The sequence below is a fragment of the Saccopteryx bilineata genome, chromosome 10, assembly GCF_036850765.1.
Source record: "Saccopteryx bilineata isolate mSacBil1 chromosome 10, mSacBil1_pri_phased_curated, whole genome shotgun sequence".
Classification (NCBI taxonomy): domain Eukaryota; kingdom Metazoa; phylum Chordata; class Mammalia; order Chiroptera; family Emballonuridae; genus Saccopteryx; species Saccopteryx bilineata.
Window position 1 is genome coordinate 46316590 of NC_089499.1, and position 18701 is coordinate 46335290.

The following is an 18701-nucleotide window of genomic DNA, read 5'->3' on the forward strand; positions in this document are numbered from 1 at the left end:
GCTCCCTACTCCTGTTCCAAGCTTGTTGTGTGACTCTGAGCGTATCAATGAGCCTCTGGGAGTCTTAGTTTTCTCCTATGTAAAATGGAAAAACAACTGGGCCAGGAGGGTGAAGGCTGGGAGGAAGAAGAGCTTACAGGTATGAAAAGGTTTGTAAAATGCAGGTCTGGTGGGAGGCAGGGGGCAGGCTGAGGCCAAGGACCATGAGGAGGAGAAGAACCCACAATGCCTGATGGTCCTACAAGCCCAGAGAGGGGCTGTGGCTTGCCCAGAGTCACACAGCCATCACAGCCATCAGGAGCCTTAGACTATCTGCCTCCTGGGCCATGGGGACAAAGCCCAAGGCACTGAACCCAGCCCCATGCAAGTGCAGCCTGGATCTGAATCTTTTATGAAGTACAGTAAATCTCCCCCAAATCACATCTGCCCACAGCCCGCAAGCACTGCCTCACTGCCTCGCCTCCCTGCAGGGCCTTTACGTTAAATTAAGTGCAGAATCCAATGTAATTGCTTTTGATTTTTCCTGAGGGCCACCTGCTACCTCCCTCCAGGATGCCTGCAGGACCAGGGTTGCTGCCCAGCACTCACACACCCTCTCAGACAAACATTATAGAGATTTCTAGATAAAATATTATTTTTAAAAAATGTTTGATTTAGTATCTTTGGAGCTGATGTTTGTGAGCCCCCACTAGGTCCAGCACAGCTTCCCTATAGCCCCTGAAGCAGAATCAACTGTTTCACACAGAGGGACAGCTCAGAGCAAACACAGGACCCTTGGGCTCCCAATTCTGGGGCCAAGAGAGTTAGAGGAAATGTGACATGAAGATTCAGTTTGTCCTAGGACAACTGTGAGAGAGAATAGGTGCGAGCTGCAGCCAGAAGGAGGCAGGTCAGACCTCAAGGAGGCCAGACGGCAGTCCTGATGTACTCCATGCAGCAAGCAAGACTCGTCTCCTGATTTCCTTCCCGAGGAGGGAACAACAATAACAGCAGATTGGTAGCTCAGCTGGGCCCCTACTGTGTGCCTGGAACTGCCAAGGTTTCCTATGACTCTTCGAAGACACCTAAACTCCTTCTCTAGGCCGGTAGGGGCCCTGCTGGCTTCACACCATTCTAACTCTCCTGCTCCCTTCTGACACTGCAGCCACATCTGCCTCCATTCCTCCAATATAACACACCCACTCTTGCCCCAGGGCCTTTGCCCCTGCTGTTCTTTCCAACTGTAATGCTATTCTCCCAGATCTTCCCTTAGCTGGTCTCAGGACAAATGTCACCTCCTCCAGAAGGCCCTCCCTGACTACCTCATGACCCCCTTTTATATCATCCTATTTCCTTGGCTTTGAGCAGCATTTTTTTTTTTTCATTTTTCTGAAGCTAGAAACAGGGAGAGACAGTCAGACAGACTCCCGCATGCGCCAGACCGGGATCCACCTGGCACGCCCACCATGGGGCGACGCTCTGCCCACTAGGGGGCGATGCTCTGCCCATCCTGGGCGTCGCCATGTTGCGCGACCAGAGCCACTCTAGCGCCTGAGGCAGAGGCCACAGAGCCATCCCCAGCGCCCGGGCCATCTTTGCTCCAATGGAGCCTTGGCTGCGGGAGGGGAAGAGAGAGACAGAGAGGAAAGCGCGGCGGAGGGGTGGAGAAGCAAATGGGCGCTTCTCCTGTGTGCCCTGGCCGGGAATCGAACCCGGGTCCTCCCCACGCTAGGCCGACGCTCTACCGCTGAGCCAACCGGCCAGGGCCTGAGCAGCACTTTTCACCTATGAATTCTTACTTATTTTTCCACCTGTTTATAGCCTATGTACCTTGCTACATAAAGACAGATTCTGTGTAGTTTACTACTATATCCTAGCACTTAGAACAGTGTCTGCCATATGGTAGATCATAGTTAAATAATTGGAATGAAAGGGGAAAGGAAAAAACCAACTCGCACAAGGTCTGAGTGCCCAGGTCAGGATACAGGCAGGAGAGAGGCAGCAGATGTCTGGGATTTAGGCAAGATGATCACAGGCTTCCCTGCCCCCTGGAAGTTGGTTCCCTCAATCCAAGATGCTGGGGGAATAAGATGATTTTCCAGAGAGAGAGTGGGGAGGCCTCATGGGAAACAGAGAGGGAGAAATGGCCTAGAATATGAGGAATAGCAACACTCCAGGAGATTATGTGGCCACTAAAAATGACAAGTTTAAGAAATAACATCTGCAGGGGAGAAGCCTATGTAGAATTGCATTGCAGGCTGATCACAAGCACAGGAAAGCTGAGTCTTACTGTAGCTTAGTTATAACAGCTAAATGCTAGAAACAACCCTGTTACCCAACTGCAGGGGTGGGGGCAGGGAAATCACTGTGCCCAGTCCAGCCACTCCATGAAGCAGTCGACAGCTAGAATAAGCCAGGGAAATGCTGGCCCCATAAATCTATGTGAAATAAAAGCAAAACCTAAATCAGCATATGTAGTAGGGTTTCAACAAAAATAGTGGAAAAAGATTGGAAGGAAATGTACCAAGAGTGTTCCCGGACGTTGGGTTGATAGAAGATAATTTTAATTTTCTTCTTGGTCTTGCTCTGGCTTTCCAAAAGGGTCTACATTTAACAATAATTACACGCTTAATTAGAGAGAAAGTAATTTAAGGGAATACTTTTTTTTTTTTTAAATAACAGCAAGAGGCCAGGGAAATGTGTATATATTAGTGCTATATGGAGAAAGTAGGACACGGCAATGTCTTTTTTTTTTTTTTAACTGATAGTGCAATGTTTAATTATTTAAAATAGTTTAAGAACCCAACAAACATTTTTAAAATTTTTTAAAATTGGAAAAACAGAAGAAGCAAGAAACTGGTCAACAGGAGGGCTGAGAGACCAGTCCCAGCTTAGGTCTGAAGTGGGCCAGATCCCTTCCCTCGGAGTCTCAGGCTCCTGGGAGGTAAAATGGGGCTCACTGTCCTTGCCTCTCACTGTTATTGTAGAATCCAGGCCTCTATTGCAAGCAGTGTGGCTCCAGCACTTAGTAGATGCTCAGTCAATGCTGGTGCCCTCTACCCTCCAAGCAAGGAAGATTCCAGCCAGTACCCTTAGAACTACTATACTCTGCCCAGGTAGCAGTCCATCCTTTCCCACCCACTTGAGCGAGGTGGCCTCTCCTGGGAGGTGGGAGGCCACAGTGATTTACACCCTCCTGGGACCAGCCTCACTATAAAATACAGCTACCCCTACCACATCTGCCCTCCAGAACTCCTGCCCACCCAGAGCCAGCTGCTGTAAACCCCCAGACATAAAGCTTGAAGCCCAATTCCATCAGCACATAAGGCGAGCAGTAAATCTGAACCTCCAGGGACTCTGGCAGCAGAGTTTCCTGAGACAATTCATTTTTCACTCTAGGACATATTATCCTCACTGGACAGGAGAGGGGAAGCATTGCTCATTGGGTTGGAAAATGCTTGTTTGAAGGGTACTGTCCATGGGGGTTCCCCAACTGGGCTGCCAACCCCAGGTCACTCCTAGCTCCCACAGCTGTCCATCCAGGGGCCTCCAGGACCAGGACCTTCTGGCAGCCCTCCCCCCCACACTCGGCCCCCTCTAACCTGCTCCTGTCTATCCCCTGGCTCAGTGAAAGGCACCTGTGAAACTCTTCAGCCAGGAAACGCTGAGTGTCACTTGGCCCTCCACATCTGTCCATTGCTACATCTCAAGGCAAGCATTCTGAGAAGCCATTCAAGGCTAAGGACTACAGAGGAGTGAGTCCCTAATGGGTAAACTGAGGCAGACCAGCCATCAGGAAGAGTAGGGGGGTGATCCAAGTTCCTGGTGTTTGGGAGGCACAGCAAGAGGCAGCAGCCCACAGGGCCTCAGCTCCATGTCCGGGTGCTCTGAGGTCGGGGCGCTCCTGATCTTTTTCAGCACCATATCCTCATGTCTGGTATATAGTAGGTGAATGGATTATTTAAATAACACAAATAAGAATGTTTTGCAGTCCTGGCTAGGTTGTTCAGTGCATAGAGCATTGTCCCAGCATGCTGAGGTCACAGGTTCGATTCCTAGTCAGGGCACATTCAAGAAGCAACCAGTGAGTGCACAACTAAGTGGAACAATGAGTTGATGCTTCTCTCTATATATCAAGTCAATGGGAAAAATTGTTTTTTAATGTTTAATACACAAACTGGTATTCAAATGTGTTCAGCAGCACACCGTGAAGGAGGGTCTCTGCCGGCTCCGCGCTGAGGACTGGTCTGGCCTGCTCCCAGGCTCAGGCCCACAGCTCAGCTGAGGGGGACACACAGGACCAATGCAGAGCAAGGCCTCAGAGGCTCCATTGCCACCACTGGGAGGCTCCATCAAAGTTTAGAGTGCCGAGGCCAGGTCTCTCTCCAGCAGTGAAAGAGAAGAGGAAGGATAGAGGGATGAAGACCATTGGAGTCCTGGGAAGCCCCCTCCAAATACAGCTTAGCCCCCCTCACTCAATTGAAGGAACTGGGCTCAGAGAGGAGAGGACTTGCCCCAGGTTAGCCAACCAGAGTGTGAACCCAGGTTTAGATGCTGTCAGAGGCTGGGATCTTTCCATTAAATCCAGCTTTCTGGATAGAAGAAGCCCTAGTATCCACAGTTGGTGGGATGCTGAATGTCAGACCTGAAGCTCTGGGCTTCAGTAACTCCAGAAATCAGATGAGGACAACTAAGACTGTATGTCACGTACATCGATTGAGCCTACGTGATTCTGACCAGTGGGCATGAACCAGGCACAGACCAACGGTACAAAATGATGTGGGTCCAGCCTTCCTGTGGTTCTTCCAAGATGACCCTGAACACTGGTTTGAGGAGACAGAGCAATGTTGCGATGCCACCCATCCTTCACAAGGCCACAGGTCACCCTCCCTTCTTAGACTCAGGGTGAGTTGCAGGTAGCTACACAGTCTCTCTCCCAAACACTCCGGAAGACAATGTCACCCAAGGTTTCTCAGTAGGGATGCTGGTGGCATTTGGGGTATAGAGTTCTTTGGGCAGGACTGTCCTGAACGTGCCAGAGACTGCATCTGTGACCTCATCTCATTTGATGCCAGCTACGTTCCAGTGGTGGTGACAACCCAAAGACACCCGAAGTTTGTCTAAAAGTCCCTACTGGAGAGCCACATTCTAGTCTGACCTTTGGAACACAACCTCAATGAAAGCTCCTCTGGGCTCTGTTTCCATGACCCTCATGACAGGAAGCTTATTTCCTGTCAGAGAGCCCAGCCCATATATGTCCAGCTGTGACCAAGAGAAAGCCTGTACCCACCAGTCACTGGGACCACCTCCCTGTCACCCCTCTCTCCACGTGGGCCTGGCTCTGCCTTAGTACTACTTGTTCTCTCTGCCCAGGATGGGCCTGTTCTGTGTCCCCACAGAAGAGAGCCATGCTGGAGCCTGAGCCTTCATCAGCTTTACAGTAGTTTAAAATATCATATTTTCCTATATATAAGACACACCCATGTATAAGACGCACCTAATTTTGGGGCCCAGAATTTGAAGAAAAAATGTATTACATAAAGTTACTGAACTCAAGTTTTATTCATCATAAAATTCATACAACTCCTCATCACTGTCAAAACTCCCATCCATTAGCTTGTCCTCATCTGTGTCTGAGGACAATCACTGCAATAATGAGTGCAAAAACAAGCGCAAAAAAGCGGGACATGCAAGTAAAAAATCTACAACCAATATATAAGATGCACCCAGTGTGTAGACCCCAAATTTTTCGGGAAAAGGTGCATCTTATACATGGGGAAATGTGGTATCCTCTGCAGCAAGACTGCCTGGATTCAAATCTCAGCTCTGCTCCTTACCTGCTGTGTTCTCTTGGACAAATCACTTAACCTTTCTGCTTCAGTTTCCTTATCTGAAACATGGATTTAATAATAATACCCACCTCATAGGGCTGTTAAAATTAAAATTGTTCATATATAAAGCACTTAGACCCTTAATAACTGTTAGCTGCTATTGTTATTGTCAACCTCACACACTCTCATCACCAAAGTCCCTATTGCAATGTTATTTTTCAGCATCAACCCCTCCCCATTTCTTCGGGGTCTTCCACCTCCACAGGTGCAAAGCGCTCTGCACATTTCAAATCACTCTTTCCCATTTTATTTCCTTTCATCCACACAGCATCCTTTTGGGGAAGAATTATTTTTAATTTTCCTGAGGTGGAAACTGAGGCCTAAATGGATCAAACAAGTTACATTCTCATCACCCACACAATCAAGAAAGAGACCAGATTTCCACCTCCAGCCCCGTACACTCTCTATGACACCTATCCGGCCACCAGCATTTGTGTTTGGTGGCTACTCTGCATGGCCTTGAGGGGGTCACAGCCACAGAGCAAGCTAAACACACAAGGCAAGGCCTGGTTCTACCACTGAGTAACTGAGCACTGTCCTCATTATGCCAGACAGCGTCTGTGAATGCACCCCAATGGCAAAGTCCTCTCCTACCTGTCATCTCTGGATCCTCATGATAACTGCGAGGGCTGTTAATGCTCCCATTTTACAGAGAAGAAATGTGAAGCCCAGAAAGGCAGTCATTCCCACATGGTCATACAGTTTGGGAGCAGCTCTGCTGGGTCGGAAGCCAGCCCCGTGTAGCGTTGGGATAGAGCTTGTTTGGGGAATGGAACGGGATGGCAACTGCACAACAGCCAGGAAGAGGTTTTAAGGTCAATGTGTGCCCCTGCACACCAGGAACTCAGACCAAATCTAGTGGATGAGACAGATGAGCAAACACAGTTACACTCCAAATGGAGCGGAACCAGGACTGAAGTGTGGTGGGAGAGACTAATTTTGCCATGTTGGGGGGAAGGGGGCAACAAAAATAACTGTTAGCTGCAAAATAACAGTTATTGGCCTGCCTTAGGTAGGGACTAGAAGAAGCAAGAACGTGCTGGGTGAAGAAGAGGCTGAGGGAGGGGAGGCAGCCTGAGCCGAGGCTCAGAGGCAGCGCAGAACAGGCTCTGTGCATGATTAAGGAGGGAAGAGAGGGTACTGCAGCTAGCTTGCAAGGGACCTGGGACACCAGAGGCCTCCAGCTCCAAAGGGAATGTGGCTTGGCCCTCAGAATCTTTGTTTGAATTGGTGTTTAACACTTAAAGTTGGGGATATTATGTAAAACTCTGGATTTTATAGCTTCTCCAGAAAAATCAGAAGATCTGGCAGGCTGAGCCAGGGCTCCTACAAAGCCTACTTTCTGGTTCAACATTGTTCTCACGACACATTTTACTCCCTTAATTCACAAATGTTTATTGAGAAACTGCTATGTGTCAGGTAATGTGCTAGTTACTGGGAATACAGTGGAGAATAAATAGACACAGTTGTGACCCTCATGGCATTTACCTACCAGTGGGGGAGAAAGGCAGTGAACATGACACAAGGTGCCTAACATAAAGTCAGGCAGTGCAAAGTGCTGGGAAGAAAAAGAAAGTTATGGGTCTAAAAAGTTATGGGTTTCTATTTTAGATAGGTTGGTCAGGTAAGGCCTCTTTGAGGAGGAGACAGTTGTAGACATCTAAAGGAAGAGAGTGAATCATATACGTACAGGGTAGGGCAAAAGCAGGTTTACAGTTGTTCATATGGAAAATGATACCATAATAAAAAAATAATAATACAAGAATAAACTTTGTGTGTCACATACTCACAACTATAAACCTACTTTTGCCCCAACCTGTGTAAGATGGAAGATCAATCCAGCAGAAGGAACAGTCAGTGCGAAGGCCCTTGGCCTCCTTCATTCACCTTTTGGGTAACTTGAGTTGTCCTATTGGCATTTAAATGCAAGACCCCTACTGTAAGTAATGGAGCACAATGGGTAATGCGTAAACAGGTAAACCACCCCCAGATATGTGTTTTAGATAATAACCTCTGACCAGAGATGAGGGAGACACAGGAAATGGGGAGATGGTAAAATGTCACAGTATGATTTTTTTCCAATGGGAGAAAACCCTCACTAGAATGAGAAGAAGCAGAGAAGGTTTATTAAACATGGCACATTAAAACTTAAGCCCATCCTGACCAGATGGTGGTGCAGTGGACAGAGCATCAGACTGGGATGCAGAGGATCCAGGTTCAAAACCCCAAGGTTGCCAGCTTGACCATGGGCTCACCAGCTTGAGCATGGGGTTGCTGGCTTGAGCATGGGATCATAGACATAACCCCATGGGCGCTGGCTTGAGCCCAAGGTCACTGGCTTGAGCAAGGGGTCACTCGCTCTGCTGTAGTCCCCTGGTTAAGGCACATATGAGAAAGCAATCAATGAACAACTAAGAAGACTAAGGAGCCACAATGAAGAATTGATGTTTCTCATTTCTTTCCCTTCCTGTCTGTTTGTCCCTATCTGTCCCTCTCTCTGTCTCTGTCACAAAACACACACACACACACACACACACACACACAACAAAACTTAAGCCCAGAAAATAGAAGCCAAGAGTGGGAGCAGGGAAATCCTCCTTCCTTCCTCACCAGCGGTGTCAACTGCCAACCCCTGCAAAGTGGGACTTGGGTGTGGGAGAGAGACAGTGTGGGCGCAAAATCTCCCACAGCCCTGGAGCTGTGTGGTTGTTGCTGTTGTGTTTTTGTTGTTTTCCAAACATAACTGATCTGCTGCTTTAGAAAGTCAACAAAGGAAACACTTCGATGGTGTTTTATGTTTGTTTTCCCATCCCTTTCTAAGCAAAATCAAAGTATATATTCCTTGTCCTTTTACCCACAAAGTAGAAAAAAAAGAGACACTATTGTTTTTAAAAAAAAAAGAGGGGTGGAACCAAATCTACAGTCTTATGCCATCCTTCTTGGCTGGGATAGAGCGGGGGTAGAAATTCTTCATACTAACATCGAAGCCCACATCACAGGACATAACTTCCATCACTCAAAGGTTTATTTGCATTTTTTTGGAGGTAAAGGGAGATGTTTAAAACCAGCTCCACCATTGACACTGCAGTTATTTAAAGCAAACAAAAGATCCTTTCCCAAGTCTGGCTGGTTCTTCTTAAATTTATTTGGGCCCCACTACGTGAATTAAGGCAATGAGCAGATGTTTCACAGCAGGAAGCGCATTAGCTCCAGATGTCACCGCTTTGTTCAAGACATGCACACACGCATTGGCAACCACACATACATATATATACACAGGGCTCGGGGCAGCGAACACTCACAGCTCCCCTTCTGGCACTTGGCATGCTCGCATGGACCATTTGTAACCTCTGCCTGCGGGTCTGACAGAGACATGAGCAGTGGGAATAAGTAGCCAATCAGATCTTGCCCCATCGTCTTCCCATTGTCTCCTAGGTAACCAGCACAGGGACACATCAGCTAGCGGGATACCACCACCACCAACACACACACACACACACACACACACACACACACACACACACCCCGCTCCTTAAAGATCCATCATTGCAGACACTGGATGCACCTGTCAGAACCCTGGACAGCTCCCCAGGGCTGCGCTCAGTGCCTTTGGTTTCTGCCTGTCTGGCAGTCTCACCTATAGTTTTCCCACCTCCGCTTCTGGCTGGCATGCCTCTCTCCACTGCCATCTCCATCAATCAAAACCTTGCTCATCTTCGGAGCCAACCCAAGTCCTTGATCAAGACTTCCAATGGCTCCCATAAGAATAAAATCCACAGCTCTCCCCATGTGCAGATCTAGCTCCTCCAACTTCATTGCTCATCACTTTCTCTCTCCCTCACTCCTTTCTCTTCCTCCAACAGGTCAAACTGGTCCTCTCCACACTACCCCCTACAGACCAGGGCTTTTCTTATCACTTGCTGTTCCCTCTGCTTCCGTGGCTCTTCCTTCTGCTCTTGGCATGGCTGTGCCTTCTTGTTCTTTAGTCCCAGCTGAAAAGCCACCTTTTCAGAGAGACCTTCCCTGACCACCCAACAAAAGAAGTCACCTCCCTGGGACTCTCCATGATATTATCCTATGTTCCTTTTTTGTCTTTATTTCACTGATGTTTCTGAAATGATCATATTCCTATTTATTTGTTTCTGTTGTCCCCCTCCCCCAGAATGTAAACTCTGTTACAGCAGGGTCTTTGTCTTGTTCATGGCCACATCCCCAACCCCCAGAATGGGGCCGATAAGTATTTGTTGAATGACTAAAAACTCATTTACTCTTCACTTTTTCTGTATTTCCCCATCTCTCTACTAAGAGGGTTGAACATGATGACTTCTATTAACCCTCCTGGCTAACATTCCAAGAGTCCATTAGAGAGCAGAAAAGACTGGCATAAGGAGGGAAATTAATCAGGCCACACCACAGGAAGACTGCTGATAGAAATCTGACCTCAACTGGGTCACAGTGCCCTCTTCCTCTGAGCAACCTCCTTGATAGAAATTTGCTGCTGCTTCCAACTTTACATTCCCCAAGTACTAAACACCTTGAACTTTTGTTATCTGAGGAACTGGGGGCAACTCAAAGCTGAGGACTGACTTCCTGCTCAGAGATCAGCAAGTGCCTTGGGGCTGAGGGAGAGGTCCTCTTGAAACACTTACTGTGGTGAATTGAAGAAATGTGCTGCTGATTATAGGACCACAAATGTCAAGGTGGAGTTTCATTAGAACACAAGTCTCTCTCTCCCTCTCTCATACACACACACACACACACATAATACACACACACATCTCAAAAGCATCATGAAGCTAGAATCACAGAGTTCCCCAATCCCAGTGGCTGGTTGCATGTGTCTCTTTCTTCAAGGGACATGACTAGTACTTTAGATTCTAAAAACTATGCAGAGTTACCCCAACACATGTGCTATGTAAGTGTGTGGTGAACATAACCATGTTTTTGGTCTATCTCATTGAGCAAAGCCAGGTGGTAGATTAAAATAGCCACATGATAGAGACAAACATGGATCCCCCAAACCCTAGGAGTGGAGAGCTTCAAGCTGGCCACTCATAACCCAGAAATCTACCCTCAGTCCTGCTCTCCACTGATCAATGCACCAGATTATTTCCCCAAATCTGGTCACAGCAGATGTAAAGATCATGAAAGGAAGAGCAGGATTCGTATTTCTTGAGCACCTACTATGTGCCAGGTCCTGTGCTAGGATATGTTAACATTGACTCTTCAAGACCACCCTACAAGGCTAAACTTCCTGCTTGATGGGTGAAAAAAATTGAAGCTCAGAGGAATTAATTAGCATGCCCAAGGTCACACAGCTGGCAAGAGGAGGGGCTTAAATCCAGGACATGAACCTAGTCTTCAAGCCCACTCTTCTTTCCCCAGAATCTTAAATTACACCACAGAATAAGAAGATAAGCTGGTCTTGTTCAAAACATTCCTCCTGCTGGCTAAAGCTCTTCTCTGAGGATGCCAGGTTTATGGCCCTGTTTCTTTATCTCTGTCATTCTGGGGCTTGGCTGGCCTCCCACCATGAGCCTCTTGTCAAGCTGTAGCCACATCCCAGAACCTCTAATCTGAGATCCAGCCCATAGGAAACAATTTTCTTGTGGCCCAGAGAAAGCCAGGATTTGTCTTTTTAAAATAATAATTTCCTGCTGGCATGGGTAGATGTACCAGCCACCCTCTGATTTAGTGCTGAGCTCAACAACCAATCTCAAGTAAGATTTTCCAAAGAAAACTCAAATGCTGAGTACCTCTTGGCCTTGAGGAAGGCAGAAGTGGCCTCTCAAGATATGTGGCCAGCAACAGACAAAATAACTGTCACTATCACAAGACAACATGCTTCATATATGTCACATGCAAGCCTCATGCACACCCACATGTACCTCAAATGCATCACCCACGTGCCTCCACATACACCTCAGACATACACCATCCACATGCCTCGCCCACGCCACATACACACACACACACACCACCACCACAAGGGAGGATTGGTGGCAAAAGAGCAACTCCCTAGAGATCCTGCAAGATAGGCATTAGGTCCTCCCTTTACAGATACAGAAAGGGAGCCTAGGACAGAGGAAATGACTTGTCCAAGATCACAGAGCATGCTTGTGGCCAAGCAGCTGCCCTGATTTCTGAAGAACCAAGCTCAGACTGAACGTTAATGGTGAGTACAAGGCTCTGCAAGATTTCCTTCTTAATTTACTACACTCCTTGGGGTAGTTCCATTAAGTAGAGAAGCTGACTGAAGGTTGGTGGTGGGCAGAAGGTTCTGCAAGGGTTCCTTATTAATGTACTCCACTACGTAGGGGCAGTTCTACTGAGTAAGGGGCACTCCTCCATGATCCCCTTCTTATTAGTGGCCTTATCCATCTGCTTCCTCCCTTAGCCCCAGGAAAGGAAACCTGGGTACCCTCTGTGCCCCAAAGCTGTGCTATCAGCACCAACTCAGATCAGAGGAGAAATGGAGTGTGCTCCTTGGGCTGGGTAGAGCTATAGGCCTGCCAGGGGCTTGGCACACCAGCTAAGACCTGATGAGGGTCCAAGCAAGACCCTCTGAAGCCTCTGCTTCCAGGCCCTCACTAGGGTCATGGTGGGGGCAAAGGTTACATACCTGGCTTAGCCCTGGTGTCAAGACAAGGAGGGACAGGGACCAGTTCTCAATACCCCCACCCCCAAACCCCACACAGAAGCTTCTGGTTTGAGTTGGAAATAGATTCTTTCTCATGAACTGTGCCAGACTCAATTTGGGGTGGGGAGAGAGGAAGGAGGTGGGGGTCTGGACACCACCAAAACCTTGCTGGTCACATCGCAGCTTTACCACCTACTGGCTGTGTGACCTTGGCAAGAGGCTTCCTCTCTCTGAGGCTCAGTATCCTCACCTGTAAAGTGGAAAGAATAATAGCGCCCTCCTGAGGGGGTGGCTGTGAAGGTTAAGACAGAGGCAGGAGTGAGACACCAAGGCATCCACATCATACGCGGGGCCTGTAAGTCCGCCATTATGCCCCCCTAAGTGAGCAGAGGGTGGGCAGCTGTCATTCCTACTGCACTCTGTCCCCGACTCACAGTTCTGGCAATTCTCACTTAGCACAGAACCCGAACTTTCCTTGGCTGTGGTAGGACCTGAGCGCCGGTCCTTCTTCCTTCTCCCAAGGCTATAACCGGTTCTGACAACAGGTACCGGGTTGGAGCAGCCCCGGAGACGGCCCCGGCGGAGGGGACTGCACCGCAGCGCTGCGGCAGGGCCCGGCTGGAACAGGGGCTGTGCGGCCGAGTCCATCCGCTACCCTCAACCTCCTCCTGCATCCAGCGTCTTTGCAACTTTGAGAAACTGCAGATCTGGGGTTGGCGCGGGGGTACTCCAGGCGTGTCAAGGAAAGTTGAGTCCCAGCGACCGCCGCCCCGGGATCCAAAGGCCCCCAGCCATGAACGCCCACATATTCCGACCCCCGGCAAACTCGCGGAGAGCAAGGAGGCACGTGGTCGCCGCGCCGCCGGGCCCGCTTCGGCACCCGGACTCGCAGGCTTCTCCAGCATGCGCCCTCGAGGGTTCAGAGCCTGCAATTCAGCCTCTGGGGGGTCGCCCAGTCCTGGGTCCCGTTTCTGTGCGCCCTGTGGAACCCCCAAGCAGGCTTCTGCGGGCTAGGCTGCGCTCCGCACCGTGTGTCCTGCGGTGACCCCTTCAGGCTGTGGACTTCAGGGGCGCTCCCCTCCCGCTCCTCGGATTCGGCCGCCTGCCCTTCGCCACCCGCAGCGACCCTCACCCGGCGACCCCTGCGTGTGCGCTCCTGGCCAGCCCAGCGCTGAGTCCTCCCTCCCTGCCCAGCGCTGCGCCGGTGCTCACCGGCCTGGGCAGCCGCCGCGTCCTACCTTCGTCCGGCAGCCGCTGCAGGCAGAGCGCGAGGTTTCTCCGCCAGCCCCGCATTCCGGCGGCCGCCCTGCGGCCCGGCCGGGTCTCGCCAGCCCGGCCCGGGCCCCGGCCCCGGCCCCGCCCCCGCTGGGCCCGGAGGCGCAGCGCCGCGCTGGGGAGGGCCGCGGGCCCCGGGCGCCGCGGGCATGGGCGGCCGCGGAGGGTCGGGGGTGTGGGGGCGGCCGCTAGGCGCTCCGCTCGGCTCACGAGCCAGAGGCTGAGCAGCGACGCTCCCCGAGAGCGCGCACTTTCTCGGGCGCGGGAGGCGGGGCGGCGGACCGGGCGGGAGCGCAGAGGGAGGCTGAAAGGGACCCGAAGGAGCCTGAGCCGTCTGACCCCCGTCACTAACTTTCGACAGACCCCTCGCACACCATTGCCAATCTTCCCCATCCTAGTTGTCCAACTCTTATCTTAACGCCAATCACCACTACTTAGTCAATGAATGCGTGAATCAGCCAGTGCGTGAATAAATGAGTGAATAAGTGATGAGTGAATAAACTGTGTAAGGATGGTTGAGATATTGAATAATTGAATGAGTGAATGAATGAGTTAGTGAATTGATTAATGAGTAAATTAGTGGTGAAGAAGCAGGTAAATAACTGACTAAATGAATTAGTGAACCAATGAATGAATGAGTGCCCCTGGCCTCAGGCCTACAAGAGGCAATGGTCTCTCCGCAGGAGCCCTCACGCCTGCCCTGGGAGAGGAGGTAAGCCTTTGGGATGCACCTTGCAGAGGAGGCCAAGGAGGCTCAACGAGGGTGGGCCTGTCCTTGGACAGCAAAGGTGAAGGCCAGTGGGGAGGAGGTCTGTCTGTCTGTCTGCAGGCTTTGTCTCCTGTACCCAATCACAATTCCCCTCCCTCTGCCTGGCAGCCATTGAGCTCACCAGATCTCAGAGGTTGAGGAAGAAAAGCCCAGGTAGGGATTGGGGGGTGGGGATGGGGTGGGGATAGGCTCCTATCCTCAGAAGTCGGATTTGCTTCCTGGGTGGGAATGAAGTGAGGAAAGGGGAAAGTGTAATTTAGACAAAGGAGCACTACACAGCTAGAAAAATGAGGGGCATTCCTTAGAAGAGAGCAAAATGAATAGTGTTTGTAATGTGTGCAGAAAAAAGGAGGAAGGATCTGCATTCATATTTGCACAGGCGTCTGGGAAATTACCTCCAGTGGAAACACTGGTTCCCTCCAGAAGGAAAATCATGTGGCCGGAGGCAGGTGGGAAAGACTTGCTTTTCATTGAATCCCCTTTTGTGCATCTTGAAATTTGGAACTCTGAAAATGCATTACCTATCCAAAAAATAAGTTACAGTTTTTAACTAAATACATTTTTACAATATCAAAAAGCATTCCTACCTCAGTAAAGTCTGTCTCCTCTGCCCCACCAATCGAATTGACCTGTTTACCTAGATACCGTCCCTCTGTCCTCCAGTTCAGAGACAAAGCAGGTCTTGCTAGTCAACAGCAGAGTGAAATACCAACACGAGGGTGAGCACAGAGCACGTTCCACCTCTATGCGTGTTGGGAGGCAAGAAAGTGGCTTCTGCTTATATCCTGGGTTTGTCAGATTTTAGCTGTGTGTCCTTGGGCAAATCTCTCTGAGCCTCAGATTACCCACGTGCAAACTAGGGATCATCATAATGTCCTAAAAGAGTCCAGTGAACTTGGACTCAGGTGCTTGTATTCCAAAAGGGAGTTTAATGATGGAATCCCAGGCATCTTGAGCTTACCAATGAAGTCACTTAAACTTTGACCTTCAGAAGTACCTCTTTTGTAAGGGAAAGGTAAGATTTTTATGTGATCTTATATCCCCACTACTTCTTCAAGGTTGTTATAAATAGCCCCATTTATGTAAAATGAGGACACTGGGGCTCAGAGAGGTTAAGTGTCTTTCCCAAGGTCACAGAGTCAAGAGTCGGAAGAACTGGCATCTGAACTCATATGCCCAGCTCCAAGCACCCCTAGACAGCACTGCCCACACAGTCTATCTGATACACTTATCACCTATTCATGCTTTTAAGATCCTCAGGTGGATCACATTCAAGACCCATATTCATATCCTGAATTATTAAACACCTCAGTAAGTAGGGTACAGGCCCAGGGGGGTTGGGATGAGGGAGGGGCAGATCAAGATGCAGACCCGAGTCTGCAGAGGGCTGACTCCAGAACTTGTCTTAATGGCTTTAAGCCTCTAACAAAGCAGCGAGTCTCCCCCGGCAGCAGAAATGTGAATCACTCCTGACTACACCCAGATTGATGGCCTCCACAGCCAGGAATTCCCACTGCTCAGAGGATGATGGGGCTGGGATCTCCGATGAGAGAGGCAAAGATACCAACATCGAGGTGAGGAGGCCCCAGTGGAGGAGGCCTGCCAGGCAGGCAGGGCAGAGGCCCACTACCTCTCCTGTGGCAGGAGAGGAGGAGAAGTGATCCAAGGAGAATGGACAGTGTGCATGAGAGGAGAGTTCCAGTTACCTACCCATTGCTACACAATAGCTGCTCAAAACTTAAATAACATAAAACAACTATTTTATTATGGTTAAAAATTCTATGGGTCAGGAGTACAGGCAAGGCAGAGAAGTGTCTCAGCTTCATGATAGCTGGGCCCAACCAGGAAGAGGGGAAGACCAGGGCCTGGAATCAATCACCTGGAGGCTTCTTCACTCACTGTTGCCTGAGTTGGAATGATTTAAAAGCTGGGCTCAGCTGAGACTTTCACCCCAAGTGCTTACCAATGCTTCTCTGTGTGATCTGCGCTTCCTCACACACAGCATGGCGGCCTCAAGTCAATGGAACTGCTTACATGGAGCTAAGGTGGAAGCCGCATCCCCTTTCATGACCGAGACTCCGAAATCACGAAATGCCACTATTTGCTATCCTCTGAGCACTCACAAGCCTCCCAAATTCCAAGGAGGTGGCACAGACTCCACCTTTCATGGAAGGAATGTCAAAAGAACTTGCAAGTATTTTTGAAACCCACAGAAGGGAAAAAAATATTTGAGGAAGAAAGAGGAGAAATTAATAGAGGAAGTCCTATTAATTGGAGAAGTAAGAGAAAAGGTAATTAGGATGAGGAAGTCAGAGAAGAAATAGCTTATTTGGAGGAATGATAAATGTGGCATTAGGAAGTACTAAAATGTGGTAGAAAGAGTAGAGGGAGAAGGTGCCAACAGAAGAGCACTATTTGGGGAGTAATATAAAAGAAATAGCAATAAGGATGGCACCAGGTGAGTCACCTTACAGTGTAATAGGACAAAGGGAAAATGCAATAGGAGAAGCAATAGGAGGATGTGATCAGAGGAATAGTAAAAAGAAAAGGAGCAATAAGGGGGAGAAGTGAATCAGTGAGTGAGGATGGTGATAGGAGGTAGAGTGGCAGAGCAGTGTAAGACCCAGAAGATTCTGAACCAGGTACCTAGTCTCAAACCCACTTCCAAACTGCATGGCTTCTGTTGATTTTCTGAACTATGCCCCAATTTTCTTATCAGTAAAATGGGCATGGTGATACTCATCATATCTCTCTGATAAGGTTGTTCAGAGGATTAATGGGTTAATATGTGTAAAGCATTTAGTGTTTGGCTTATACTGGGGCCTATGTAAGTATTAGCTACTAATTTTTTTTAATACCACAGCAACCAGAGAGGCACCCTGAGCTAGCTGCAGGGGGTGGGGGGGAGCAGGACCAGCTGACCCAAAGGCCTGCCTGGCCTGCTGCTTTCTCGATTATAGCCAAGACATTGTCCCTCCTCAAAGGCCCAGCTGCCCACCCAGCACACTTAGTTCATGGTGGCCCCTCACCCATTGGCCTCGGAGAGGGTCCCTGTATGGAAGGTGGGGTGAGGACTGTGAGCCCCACCACAGGCAGGAATCAAGAGCTAAAGCAGAGACAGAACTCAGTCAAGGTTACTTACCCAGGGGCAGGACCTGGGCCACACCCAGGCCTCCAGTTTCCTTGGCCAGGACTTTCTGGGGGAGAAGGGTTCAAGTTTGGCTCTAGGTATTTGGGGTGGATGCACTAGAACCTTTTTGACTTTGACTGAACTCCCTAGGAACCTGTCAGTCTTAGTGGGTAGGGAGAGGGTCAGGAGGCACAATCTGGTCTGGTGAGGCAGGGGCCACTGAGGAAACCACTGTGGGGCAGGAAGGAACTACTCCTGCTTATCTTTCTTTTCATTATCTAAAAAATAAAGTCAGCTTTACTGATATTTAATATACTGATATTTAATAATTGACAGTAGTGTATATATAATTTAATTTACAAGTATATACACATTTGGGGGGTATGTGCTTAAAATTGTTTTACCAGTAAAGGTGTGAGACCACAGAAATTGAAGAGCCCCATGTGAAAGTACTTACCTTCCCCCTACCCCCCAAGCCAACCAGCCTTCTGGGGGGATTTTCTATGTAGTCACACACTAACAATTGCTTTACAATTACACAGGATTCCAGCAGACTCCAAAAAGGGCTTTGTGCGCTGGTTGAGCTCTGGTACAAGCCTCACATCTGGCTTCTCTTTTCAAACTGAGTCTGGGACTAGACTTCTCATCGACATGAGCTTTTACTTCACTCCTTCCTTGCTCACTGCTTCCAAACAATTGGTAGTCTGCATTTTTATATATCCTTCCCCTTCCAGGATAATAAGTCAAATATTTCCAACTTGATGGCTTAGAAATGTCATTGAGCATTGGAAAGAGCAAAGTTCAGATTCCAGGCCTACCATTTCATTCCTTCACTCAATAGACATTTGTTGGGCCCCTACTATGTTCAAGGTACTGTACTTTGGGCAGGGGTATATCGATCACTTTGACAGAATTCTTGCTTTTATACAGTTGACATCCTCAGAAAACAGCTTATTTGCTGTGTGACCCCACATAGATCACTGTACCTCTCTAAGTCTCTGTTTACCCATCTGTGAA

General features: G+C 49.0%; 1 protein-coding gene across 1 annotated transcript in view; it reads right to left on the reverse strand.

Moving 5' to 3' along the window:
• Positions 1-13831, reverse strand: part of GRIP2 (glutamate receptor interacting protein 2) — a 105451-nt gene extending 91620 nt beyond the window's left edge. The window contains exon 1 of the mRNA XM_066244921.1: positions 13749-13831. Coding sequence (XP_066101018.1) covers positions 13749-13803 — 55 coding nt within the window. The 5' untranslated portion in view covers positions 13804-13831. The remainder of the gene's footprint in view (positions 1-13748) is intronic.
• Positions 13832-18701: the final 4870 nt, after the last annotated feature.